Genomic DNA, 13,471 nt, shown 5'->3' on the forward strand with positions numbered 1-13,471 from the left:
ATAATATATATATATATATATATATATATGTTCCAGCATGGCCACAGCTCGTGAGCTGAAACTAGATGAAATAATATATATATATCTTTTATTAAATTTTAATACTTTTGATATTTATATAAAAAAAAAAAATAAATAAAATAATATATAAATATAAAAATATACATACATGCATCTTTTCGGGGTCGATAAATTAAGTACCAGTTTCGCACTGGAGTCGATGTAATCGACTTAATCCGTTTGTCTGTCCTTGTTTGTCCTCTCTGTGTTTAGCCCCTTGTGGGTAGTAAAGAAATAGGTATTTCGTCTGCCGTTATGTTCTGAGTTCAAATTCCGCCGAGGTCGACTTTGCCTTCCATCCTTTATGGGTTGATAAATTAAGTACCAGTTACGCACTGGGGTCGTTGTAATCGACTTAATACCTTTGTTTGTCCCCCTCTATGTTTAGCCCCTTGTGGGCAATAAAGAAATAAGGAATGACATGTCTTGTGGGGTATTTTGAGCCTGGCGGAGTTTGTCCTTCTCCAGGTCTTGATACAACTAATTTCTTTTAGATGGAAAGCATGAGACATGAGAGAGAAAAAGAGAGCGAAAAAGAGAGAGAAGAATCGACCTCAGTATTTGGCTGCAACATAATTTATTTATCGACCAAGTAAAGCTGACTTCGATAGGACTTGAACGGGACGCATCTTATCCAGCTCTATAACGATTCTGCCGAACTTAGTTCGCTCGTAACAAATTGTAAACGGGCGCTGTAACTTTTAGTCGAAGCAGAGTTCCTTCCCTTCTTTTCATCATAGGTGAAAAGTTTAGTGTGTGTGTGTGTGTGTGTGTGTGTGTGAGTGTGTGTGAGTGTGTGTGAGTGTGTGCGTTTGTTCGTGTGTGCATGCGTCAGTACTGAATGTTTTTTTTTTATATAATCTTTACTCTAGGCACATGGCCCGAAATTTTTGGGGATGGGGGCCAGTAGATTAGATCGACCCCAGTACGCTACTGGTACTTAATTTATCGACCCCAAAAGGGTGAACGGCAAAGTCGACCTCGGCAGAATTTGAATTCGGAACGTAAAGACAGACGAAATACCTATTTCTTTACTACCCACAAGGGGTTAAACACAGAGAGGACAAACAAGGACAGACAAACGGATTAAGTCGATTATATCAACCCCAGTGCGTAACTGGTACTTATTTTAATCGACCCCGAAAGGATGGAAGGCAAAGTCGACCTCGGCGGAATTTGAACTCAGATCGCAGCGGCGGACGAAATACCTATTTCTTTACTACTTATAAGGGGCTAAACACAGAGAGAACAAACGAGGACAGACAAACGGATTAAGTCGATTATATCGACCTCAGTGCGTAACTGGTACTTAATTTATCGACCCCGAAAGGATGAAAGGCAAAGTCGACCTCGGCGGAATTTGAACTCAGAACGTAACGCAGACGAAATACCGCTAAGCATTCCGCCCGGCGTGCTAACGTTTCTGCCAGCTCGCCGCCTTAATGTTGTTTTTTTATATATAATACAAGATAACTGAATCTCATTGTTTATATTTGCGTTTTAATCAAATTAAATCCGAATAATCATACGAAAATGTCTCTAAAAGATATTTGTGTTTGTGTGCGTGCGCACGCAGGCGTTTTGTGTTACACACACACACATATATATATATTGCAATTTTCTTTTTCATGCGTACCTATGTAGTATGCGCGGGCATACAGAAACTATTTATAGGTGTGCATATGTGTCTATCGATATTCGTACGCATATTTGTGTAGGTAGGTGTCGGTATATGTGCGTGTATAAGGCGGCGAGCTGGCAGAAACGTTAGCACGCTGGGCGAAATGCGTAGCCGTATTTCGTCTGTCGTTACGTTGTGAGTTCAAATTCCGCCGAAGTCGACTTTGCCTTTCATCCTTTCGGGGGTCGATAAATTAAGTACCAGTTACGCACTGGGGTCGATGTAATCGACTTAATACCTATGTCTGTCCTTGTTTGTCCCCTCTGTGTTTAGCCCCTTGTGGGTAATAAATCTTGTGTCAAGATAGATAACTGAGAAGTCGTTAAACAAATCCTTCAACGGATTGTCTTCAGCTGCTCCCGTCACTGGACATAAAGAATAGAGTTTGGTCAGCATAATAAGGTGACTATTAAAATTCAAAAGAAGTTAACTGCTACAGGCCTTGCTAACACGGTACTTCTTCACCGATACTTGTTAGTTTATCTGGTCTCATATTGCATTAATGGTATCAACGAATCCATAAACCACTAAGATCAAGTGTTCTCCAATGTGATATCTTTAACACAGTAGGCAACGTAATTGAATACTAAATGTAGTCTGTATCCAAGCTTTCCAAATAATAATAATAATAATAATAATAATATAATAATAATAATGATAATGATAATAATAATAATAATAATAATAATAATGATGATGATGATGATGATGATGATAATAATAATAATAATAATAATGATAATAATAATAATAATAATGATAATAACAATAATAATAATAATAATAATAATAATAATAATAACAATAATAATAATAATAAAATAATAATAATAATAATAATAATAATAATAATAAATGCCCTGATGCAGTACCAGACAGTGGCTCTCATGGCTTCTGATCTTAACTGATTGAAAGTGTTATCATGTACATTGTTTTGTCTTGGTATAAAAGATGGGCCGCAGCAAATATTCTGCTCAATACCACAGATTTGCTTGTCAGTTGTTTGACCTTAACCAGTTGAGCATGTCCCTTAGTGGCTGACGATATGTGCATCTCTGATCACGAGGAGAAGTAGTGGGTGGGGGGCATCATAGCCATCTGTTGAGAGAGATTCTTTGGAGTTCGAATAATTCACCTCAGGAAACATGGGTGTTTCGTTCAACATCCTTAAACAACCCTTATTCAGGGACCTTTTGAGCGGGATGGGTTACTCGATCAGAAGAGAATTCTAACTGGGCCCCACCTGCAAGGTCATGTGCTGTTTATCTTGAAAAGAGATCACCATGTCGCGCACACATGGTTGTGATGCATGTGCCTGGTGTACCCTTATCAGCAGGGTAGTCATGATGGGTATATTGGGTTTCGTATATTTTACCCCAGTGCCACTTTGATGGCATGCACTGCTCTCTCACTCAATAATGATAATAATAATATCTTAGCCAAGAGCGACGTTGGTTATAGATACCAAAATGTAGTTATAATCTGGTATAGAAACGCTAAATTTTGAATTAAATTCTTACAATTAATTTCTTATTTTATCATCCATTTCAACAAAGAAATTGTTTTCTTTTTGTGAAACCTAACAAACTCTGTTATACTGACCGATTCTTCGCATTCTAAATAAAATATAGAAAGCTATTCATGAGGGATTGCACGCTGTTTGATGTATGAAATCACACTTTTCTCTTTCGATAGTGGTTAAAATTACATACCGTAAATCGTCGAGTATAGTCCGCCCTTGAGTATAATACGCAGGGGATTTTTAGGGGGCTGTACCTCTGAAAAACTTAAACCTTATGTATAATACGCACTCCTTCTCTAACTTGAGTTAAGGAGGTCTATATAACGTCCTTGGTTTGTAAAAATGTACACTGTAATGTCCTTTATTATTATTGTATATATTACATAATGCAAACGTGTAGCTTTTTTGTGCATTTTATTTGCAGAAAATAAAGAAATAACAGTAATAACGTTTAATGAATGTTGCTTACTGCAGGTTATGGATGATTCTTTTATGACTTCATTGCTTTCAGGCTTAGCTTAAGGTATTTTCGCGCCCTACATCACGAAATGCGTCTGAATAAACATTGCCGGACAGCAAATAGAAACTCGGAAATTGCTTAGAAAATAATTTTCATTTCTAACCTCGTATATAGTATACACTAGGGATTTTGACCTTTAAATTTTGAGAAAAAAGTGCGGATTATACTCGAGGATTTACGGTAGTTGGTGACGGCCGGCGGATTGTGCACAAGTTTATTTTACAACTAAGTACAACGTTGGATGTAAACCACTTGGAGACAATTTCTGTGCTGAAGCCTTCCCTAATTTGAGGGCTATGATGGGATATACCTAGAAATATAATTTCTGAGATAGGATCAGGAATGATTCCTATACGACATCAAGGATACTTTCCTAAGCGCTTTGCCCCTTATAGAGCATAGGCCATCGACGACTTATCTCCCCTGTTCTCAACTATGCGCTGTCTGTCCCGCTTCTTTTCATTTGGACCCCCGCTTTTTCAGCTGTTTCACTATCTCGACTCTTTGAAGGAAGGGCTTTTTCTTTCCCAGGTCTTGTTGGTTTTGAATTGTCATCGATGCTTCTGTAACTTTGCTTCTTTTCAGGTAGTAGTGTTGGCACTACAGAAACCAAAGCATCAGCTGTGGGAAGGGGTAGTCTATATTAGCCTGGCTTCTGTCCTGTGACCTGTCCTGCATCGAAGGCCGACCAGTGGCTTGCACTCAGCTGACGTAGCTCTCAGGATCAGTGAAGCTCACAAGCCACCACATCGCAACAAGGACTGGGCCTTGTGTTAGGATATCAAAAGGAGTTGGTATAGAATTAATGAGACTTTAACCAGTCAGCTTCCTTCATGTATCTAAAGTATGTGGGGTTCAATTTGTTGAGTAGTAAGTTCAGTGACGTACCGTGGATTTAGGAAGCCCTGTGCGGCGCTCAAATTGCCCGCTCCGTTTCTTTAGACATACTTCCTTATCTTTTTATCTCTTAGCTTTCCTTTTCTTTTTTTTTTTGTAACTACATAGTTTCGGGTTAAGTTCTACTGCACGGCACTTTTCTCTACTGTTCCTTTGATCTGTTGTATATAGGGAATGTAAATAATTTTTTTATAGTCTTTTTGGAGAACCTGAGCATTTCGAGGTTCTGTATACATGCACACATGTATGTATGTATGTATGTATGTATGTATGTATGTATGTATGTATGTATGTATGTATGTATGCGCGGGGACATAGAAATAATCGGACTGAATACCCGATCGCGCGGTTAAACCATTGGGTGTGAAGGACTCCTAGCCTTTGTTAGGGCATCTTTCTAGGAGAAGGCAACTGGGATAACTCCGACATAGAGCCTGCGGCTCAGTGGTTACCGATGATGTTGACTTGTTCTTCTTTTCGGATTATGGCTGCTGTTGCTTAGTGAGTGGGTTTGACTCAGTGCACAGCCTTTGCTCACTTTAAAAAAAATCTTCTTGTACAGGCATTGCACGATAACAACATTGATTAAGCTTCGTGCAATGGCCATACTCGATAACGAGGTGGCAGCCATCATGTATGTATGTATTTCATTATTCAGTTTTATTTCAAGATCTCTTGTCACTAGAGAAAAAGATGGTTTCTAGCCTATATCCAAGGTTACGTGCGCACGTGTGATTGTGTTTATTTTATATAAAAATTAGACTGTACAAATATAAAAATTATCAAATCATCATATTCTTCAGTTCACAGGAATGGGAAAAGATAGATGCCGAAGAGAAGAATAAATTAGGTTCATTGGAAAAGAACGAAGGAGAATTTTGGTAAAAAACATTTTTTGGTTTATTTAGAATTAAAATGGCATTTTGCAAATACAGACAGCTCATATAATTAGTCTTGAATCTTTGCAAACATGCACAATAATTATTAATTTTATTATCAGTGATGTGTTATGATAAATTTCTATGATGTTCTATTCTACAAAGTCATTTAATGTTGCCTCTAACACGTAGGGAATTAAGCACATTCATTATTTCGATCTCATTAATTTTTAATTATTACTTTCTAATCACTTTTTTAGGAAGGATCCCAAACTAACAACCGTACAAGATTTGAACTGAGAGTATAAAAACATGTAGCTAAACAGGCACAGGCGCAAGTTTATTTCCCAACCACATGGTCCTGGGTTCAGTCCCACTGCGTGGCACCTTGGGCAAGTGTCTTCCACTGTAGCCTCGGGTCGACTAAAACCTTGTGAATGGATTTGGTAGACGGAAACCGAAAGAAGCCTGGCGTATACATGTATATATCAGAGTGTTTACGTCCCCGTAACAATTAGCGGTTCGGTAAAAAGAGACCGATAAAATAAGTACCAGGTTTAAGAAACAGAAGTGTTGGGTTCTGGTGCCCCGGCATGGCCGCAGTCTAATGAGTGAAACAAGTAAAATATATATATATATATATATATATACAAGATAAGAAAATGGAGAAATACATCTAAATCAAATATCAATTACCAGATAATACTCAATCACATACTTTATTAAACCACCACATAAGAGACTGTAGGGTTAAATATAAAAAGCAGAACAAATCAGTGTACATAAAGGAATGTACATAAAAAAGTTATCCCATAGAGGGTTGCATTTACAACCCCTATCTCAATTTGTATATATATATATATATATATATATATATATATATATATATATATATATAGCAGCAAAATTAAGGAACGGCCATAATAGGCCATATATATAAGATATAGACTAGCACTCAGCAGTTTCCCTCATTTATTCAACAGCCGTTTTTAATTGTGAATATTAATAAGTTTGCATTTCTGCGGCTTGGATCTTTGGGTCCAGATACTCAACAAACATGCTTATAAAAGCTGTTAATTTCTCCTAGTAACAGCAGTAAGACAAATAGTAACGGCAATAATAGTTATATGAAGTTTGTTAGGATTAGTCAGGTTGTTTGTTGTGTTGGAATAGGAAAAAAAAAAGTATATTATCAATGAAATTAAAAGAAAAAGTCTGCTTTGAGTAAATGTTTCTCGCAAATGTCAACAATATGAGATTTAGTATTTAAAACAGTGGAAATTTGAAGCTGTGGTTGTTGGCCAATTTTTCTAGTTGACGAAAAAATAATGTCTGAGTCAAAAGAGAGAACCACTATATGATTGCTCGAACTGCAACCAAATTTATATTATACTCTACTGCTTTAAAATTGAAATTCCACATTGAATAAAATGGTAATAAATGTATTCATTCAGGTTTGACCTAGGCTAAAGAACAAAAGTTTTGTTTTTTTAAGCTTCCGCTTCTCAATAATTATATAAGTTTAAGGCGGCGAGCTGGCACAAACGTTAGCACGCCGGACAAAATGCTTTGCAGTATTTCGTCCGCTTTTACGTTCTGTATTCAAATTCCTCCGATAGATCGATACTAGGGGCATAATTATGAATGGACACTAAAGAGGGAACGGTTTTGTTATCCAGCTCTGTTTACGAGTGACCCCTCAGTTTATGGCCACAGGGTACCTTTTTTATCATAATTAACAGGGACAATTTCATATGACACCGGAAATAAATGTTGTTGACACACTACGGCAGAAATCGTTTTCACCTCAATAGACGTCATTGGTTGGTTGAAATTGCCGAAATGCAAGAAATTAAAGATCAAATATCTTACAAACTATAGAATTTTCTCAAGATAGCCAAGAGAAAAAGATGTTTTATAAACAAAATTTTTTAGTTATACAGAAATTATTTTAAACAACTGCCGTTCAAACCGAAAAGATCCCAAAATGTCAATATGCGGTGGAAGAAAAACAATTACAGCTAAGTTCTAATTTGTGATAGATTTAATTAGCAATTTGCTATAAGTTCTCAGAAAGAGAATATATAGCGGTCAACACAACATGAAACATGTCAGGGCATACTCCATTATTTTTCTATGTATGCAAAGAATAACAAGATATATTCACGTATGTTTAAATTTCTATAGCTAAAAGGTTAAATGCTATACTCTGTCTCTTTTACTCTTTTACTTGTTTCAGTCATTTGACTGTAGCCATGCTGGAGCACCGCCTTTAGTCGAGCAAATCGACCCCAGGACTAATTATTTGTAAGCCTAGTACTTATTCTATCGGTCTGTTTTGCCGAACCACTAAGTTATGGGGACGTAAACACACCAGCATCGGTTGTCAAGCGATGTTGGGAGTACAAACACAGACACACAAACACACACACACGCACACACACACACACACACACACACACACACATATATATATATACATATATATATACGCAGGAGTGGCTGTGTGGTAAGTAGCTTGCTTCCCAACTACATGGTTCAGTCCCACTGTGTGGCATCTTGGGCAAGTGTCTTCTGCTATAGCCCCGGGCCGACCAATGCCTTGTGAGTGGATTTGGTAGACGGAAACTGAAAGAAGCCTGTCGTATATATATCTATATATCTATATCTATATATATATATATATACATACATATATATATATATATATATACATATATATATATATATATATACATATATATATATACATATATATATATGTGTGTGTGTGTGTCTGTGTTTGTCCTCCCCCCAACATCGATTGATAACCAATGCTGGTGTGTTTGCGTCCCCATAACTTAGCGGTTCGGCAAAAGAGACCGATAGAATAAATACTAAGAATAAGTCCTGGGGTCGATTTGCTCGACTAAAGGCGTTGCTCCAGCATGGCCGCAGTCAAATGACCGAAACAAGTAAAAGAGTAAAAGAGTACATAAAAATGAAACGACTATGGTATATATTAGGGTCTGCAATACGAAAAATATTATATTTAGCATTACTACAGTTCAGCAAAACTGCATAAATCTTTATTACAAAAGAAGTTCAATTGTAAAGTTACAGAAAAATATTGTTTCGTATATGATTTGCCCGGAGCCGATTCTTCACTGATTACACAATGTAAGTGATTTCATGAAAAGATGTCCTTTAACCCTTTAGTGTTTAAACTAGCCAAATCCGGCCCAATATATTCTACATGTTTTATATTCAAACTGGCGATGTCTAGCCTCTCACACCTAACCTACAATGCCATTCTAAAAATAAGTAATCACATCATTGAAACCTTAAAACTGTAAGATGATCCAGGATTAATTCAAAACAATTTGAGTGAAAAAGTATTACATTTAACAGAGTAATCTGAACATCAAAGGGTTAAAACGATTCGTTATTCTTGATAGGATGAGCATCGGAGATGTAATGAAATACTTCGACCTTTTAGACTTGTGCCATCAAGATAAGGAAGCCTTTATAAGCAGTCTGGAGGACAAAGGAAATCAGGTATGATGAAATTCTTGCTTTGCTTTTCTTTAGATAATTTCGTTATCAACTATCGAAGCTATTTTACAAAAAAAATCTTTTCACACCAATTAATTATTTAAAAAAACAAACTAATAATTGGTAGTTTTACTAATCTTATATTTATAGAAGTAGTTTGATTGGATGGTTGAGAAGTTGGCTTCGCAATCCGAAATTCCTGAATTTGAACCCACTGTGTGGCATCTTGGACAGGTGTTTTATATTTTAGCTTCCGGCCTACCTGAGCTTGTGAATGAAATTTGGTTGACGGAAACTGAGTTGTAAATCCTTTGGGGTGGATTGCATCTGTAATTAACACCCAGCGTTTTTATCGGCACTGTGTTACACTGACTCTGCTCCAGAACCACTTTAACGGGAAATGTTCAGTTATTGTGAAATACTCAGTCATTTACATGCTTATTTAATGAGCAAGGTAGTTTTATTTCTTTATTACCCACTAGGGGCGACACAGAAAAAAAAACACTACAACACATTGGGGACATAGAACAAATTAAAATTATGGGAAATGAATTTTAAATGAAAATGATAGTATGAAAGCGATGCTAACGGCCCCATCCGCCAGCACCACTTACCTGTCCTTCATTACCCATCTCCAATCCAAAGTCCTTCCTTTCTTATCGTTCTCTTCGTCTTCCCTTCGTACTCCTTTATCAACTCATCTGAAACTGTCGCCTTCGTCACTGTTATGTCCTCGTTCACACACACACCCATCATTGCATCCATCAGCTCACACGCCACCACCGCGACACTCTCATTTCCTCTCTCATACCATGCCTCTTCACCCAGTCCTTCTTTCAAATCCCCAGCGCCTCCTCCCCTTAAAATACATAAAAAATGGGTCTTGGGGCCTTGAGCAAGGTAGTTTAGTTGATGGAACAACTGAAAACTCGTTTGTAATTGAGGTACACTATTTTGCTTATGTTTGTTCAAAAGGGATCAAAAATAGCAAAATCTTGCGAAATTTCGAATGTTTGAGCAGAAAATGAACATTTAAAAACCTGAATTTAATTGAAAACATTTGTTTTTTTTTTAATCATTTATTATACTTCCGAAGGCAGTGAGCTTGCAGAATCGTTAGCATGACGGACAAAGTGCTTTGCGGCATTTCGTCCGTCTTCACGTTCTGAATTCAAATTCCGCCGAGGTCGACTTTGCCTTTCAGAGTAGACAAAATAAGTGCTATTAAAGTAATGGGGTCAATATAATCGACTCGGCCCCACCCCTCAAAAACTGCCAGCCCTGAGCCAAAGTTTGAAACAATTATTTACTATACTTCTAATTGATGCGTTTTTCTTTTAAAAAAATCATATATTGGCCCCAGGATCTTGTTATGATAATCAAAATACATAAAGGATGATACACTGGAGTAATTCTTAGTTACTTTTCTTCGGATAGCTATGGAAGGGAATGGTAAAGATATATTCTGAAGGGGATCTTTACCTTTTGACCTACAGATTAAAAAAATTATTTTTTGTAAGTAAACACTTTCAAACTTCGGACACTGGTAGAATGTGTCATATAAAACATGTTTTGCTCTTGAAATTACCGAAATACAAGAGCTTTAAGGTGAAATAACTAAGTAAATATAAATATAAATATAAATATAAGTTTTTCTCAAAAATGCAAAGAGTAAAACATGTTTTATATGACACATTCTACCAGTGTCCGAAGTTTGAAAGTGTTTAGTTACCAAAAATAATTTTTTAAATCTGTCGGTCAAAAGATAAAGATATATTCTGAAGGTTACAATCAAGACTCGAAATCGAATCGCAGACTCAGCAGGACGTAATCTTACTTTCAAATGTACAAGGCTTTTTAATCATTGTTGTTGTCTGATTTTATTAGAAAGGTTCAGAGGCGTTATCCACATGAAGAAGAAAAAACAACAACAACAAAACAATAGTTAAATTATTGCTAATATATTGAATGCAAGTGGAGGCGCAATGGCCCAGTGGTTAGGGCAGCGGACTCGCGGTCGGAGGATCGCGGTTTCGATTCCCAGACCGGGCGTTGTGTGTGTTTATTGAGCGAAAACACCTAAAAGTTCCACGAGGCTCCGGCAGGGGGTGGTAGCGACCCCTGTTGTATTCTTTCGCCATAGCTTTCTTTCACTCTCTCTTCCTGTTTCTTGAGTAACGCTGCGATGGACTGGCGTCCCGTCCAGCTGGGGGGAACACATACGCTACAGAAACCGGGAAACCGGGCCCATGAGCCTGGCTAGGCTTGAAAAGGGCGACGTTTATCTTTATTGAATGCAAGGAGGCATCATGGCTGAATACATAAGAAGTTCACTATGCAATCGTAGGTTCTATTTCAATGCATCGCATCGTGGGAAGATATATTTTCTTATTGTCTCCTGTCGAACCAAAACTTGTGAGTGAAATTGGATTGACAAGAACTGCGTGGAAGTCCGTCGGCGGCCTGAAGCTCAAGCCCCTAAAATTGTGACACACACACTGTGTCATGCTGATTCTCTCTGAGATTACACTAGTGACATACGTATCTCTGGAATACTCAGCCACTAATGCAATGAGTAAATGTTCGTCTTCGAAACCGACGAGGGATCTTTTCAATCTCAGTCACAGAATTTTTTAATTATTACTTTTTAACTAAACAGTCTGAAACTCCAGATACTGGTTGAATGTGTCACGTAAAACAACACGGTTTACTCTTAACGTTTTTGACAAAATTTTGTATTTTAGAAGTTATTTCGTGTTAAAGCTGTCGTATTTGGGTAATTTTAACCAATCATTGACGTGTATTCAGCTGAAGAAAGTTACTGCTGTTTGCGAAAGTAATGGAAGAGCAACAACATCCAGGTCATCTGTTTTGGACGCTGCATACATATACGTACATGTATACGTACACACACACACACCAATGCATACACACACACACACACACACACACACACACACACATTCATATGTAAAGCTGATAAAACCCCAAATGGAAGCAAGGAACAGGAGAGGGTTTAATAAATTAATATGCAGTGGTAGGGGGTTGGTAAGATTATATAAGTTGTTCAGATCGTCAACACACCACCACTCTCTCCGTTCTCTCTCTCTACGATTTGCTGGAAATAACAGCCAAATCTCCCTCAATATCACACGCTAACATTATATAAACGAGAGGACACATTGGATAAGGTGGAAAAATACACACGCACACACAAACATATGTATTCCCTATAAAAGAACTTTCTGTTGTTTTTCACCCATTACTTATAAAAGAACTTTCTGTTTTTCTCACCCACCTTTCTTATCTTTTATACTTTTCTCCCACCTCTCTCTCTCTCTCGCTCTTTTTCATGAGCAGATGACCCGGAAGTTGTAGCCCTTCTGTTACTTTCGCAAGCAGCAGTAACTTTCTTCAGTTGAATACACATCATTGATTGGTTAAAATTACCCAAATACAACAGCTTTAACACGAAATAACTTCTAAAATACAAAATTTTGTCAAAAACGTTAAGAGTAAACCGTGTTCTACGTGACACATTCAACCAGTATCCGAAGTTTCAAACTGTTTAGTTAAAAAAATTAATTAAAAAGTCTGTGACTGAGATTGAAAAGATCCCTGACGAGGATCCATTTACTACGGAGGGTAAGCGCTAAGCAGTGATAAATGAAATTGTAATGTTATCTGTCCTAATATGCTTGATGCACGTTCGAGCTGGGGAACAAGTTACTCACTGCGTTTTGTCACGGAGAATATTTCTCGCTCGCTGACAAATGGTGTATATACACCTAGATCAGTTCGCAGCGCCACCTATCTAGACTGTGAGATGTTCACATTTCGGAGTAGTTGTCTCCTCATCGGTCACAGACATTAAGCAGACGACATTGCATCAAGCATATTTGGACTGATAACATTACAATTTCACTTATCACTGTTCCGCGTTCCCCCTCCCTAATTTACTTACGGTGAGCCGCCGTATAGCGCTGCCAGTCACCGTACGGTGACTGTAAAAGCATAAGAGAGGCAATCTCTTTATTCAGCTTGCAGTGTCGTCTGCTTAGTGTCTGTGATCGATGAGGTGACAACTGCTCTGAAATGTTAACATCTTACAGTCTGTAGGTGGCGCTGCGAGCTGATCTAGGTGTACACACACCATTTGTCAGTAAGCGAGATATATTATTTCATTATTGCCCACAAGGGGCTAAACAGAGAAGGGACAAACAAGGACAGACAAACGGATTAAGTCGATTACATCGACCCCAGTGCGTAACTGGTACTTAATTTATCGACCCCGAAAGGATGAAAGGCAAAGTGAGATAAGGACAGACAAACGGATTAAGTCGATTACATCGACCCCAGTGCGTAACTGGTACTTAATT

The 13,471-nt window shown here is 37.6% G+C and overlaps 1 protein-coding gene across 6 annotated transcripts in view; it reads left to right on the forward strand.

The window, feature by feature from the left end:
• The window catches only part of LOC115209388 (calpain-11-like), a 163,890-nt gene that overhangs the window by 94,765 nt on the left and 55,654 nt on the right, over nt 1–13,471 (forward strand). For all 6 annotated transcript variants that reach the window (XM_036500939.1, XM_036500941.1, XM_036500937.1 and 3 more), the window contains 2 exons: nt 5,484–5,561; nt 8,996–9,095. In XM_036500939.1, the coding sequence (XP_036356832.1) occupies nt 5,484–5,561; nt 8,996–9,095 (178 nt within the window). The remainder of the gene's footprint in view (nt 1–5,483; nt 5,562–8,995; nt 9,096–13,471) is intronic.

This window comes from Octopus sinensis, linkage group LG3 (genome assembly GCF_006345805.1).
Source record: "Octopus sinensis linkage group LG3, ASM634580v1, whole genome shotgun sequence".
Lineage (NCBI taxonomy): Eukaryota > Metazoa > Mollusca > Cephalopoda > Octopoda > Octopodidae > Octopus > Octopus sinensis.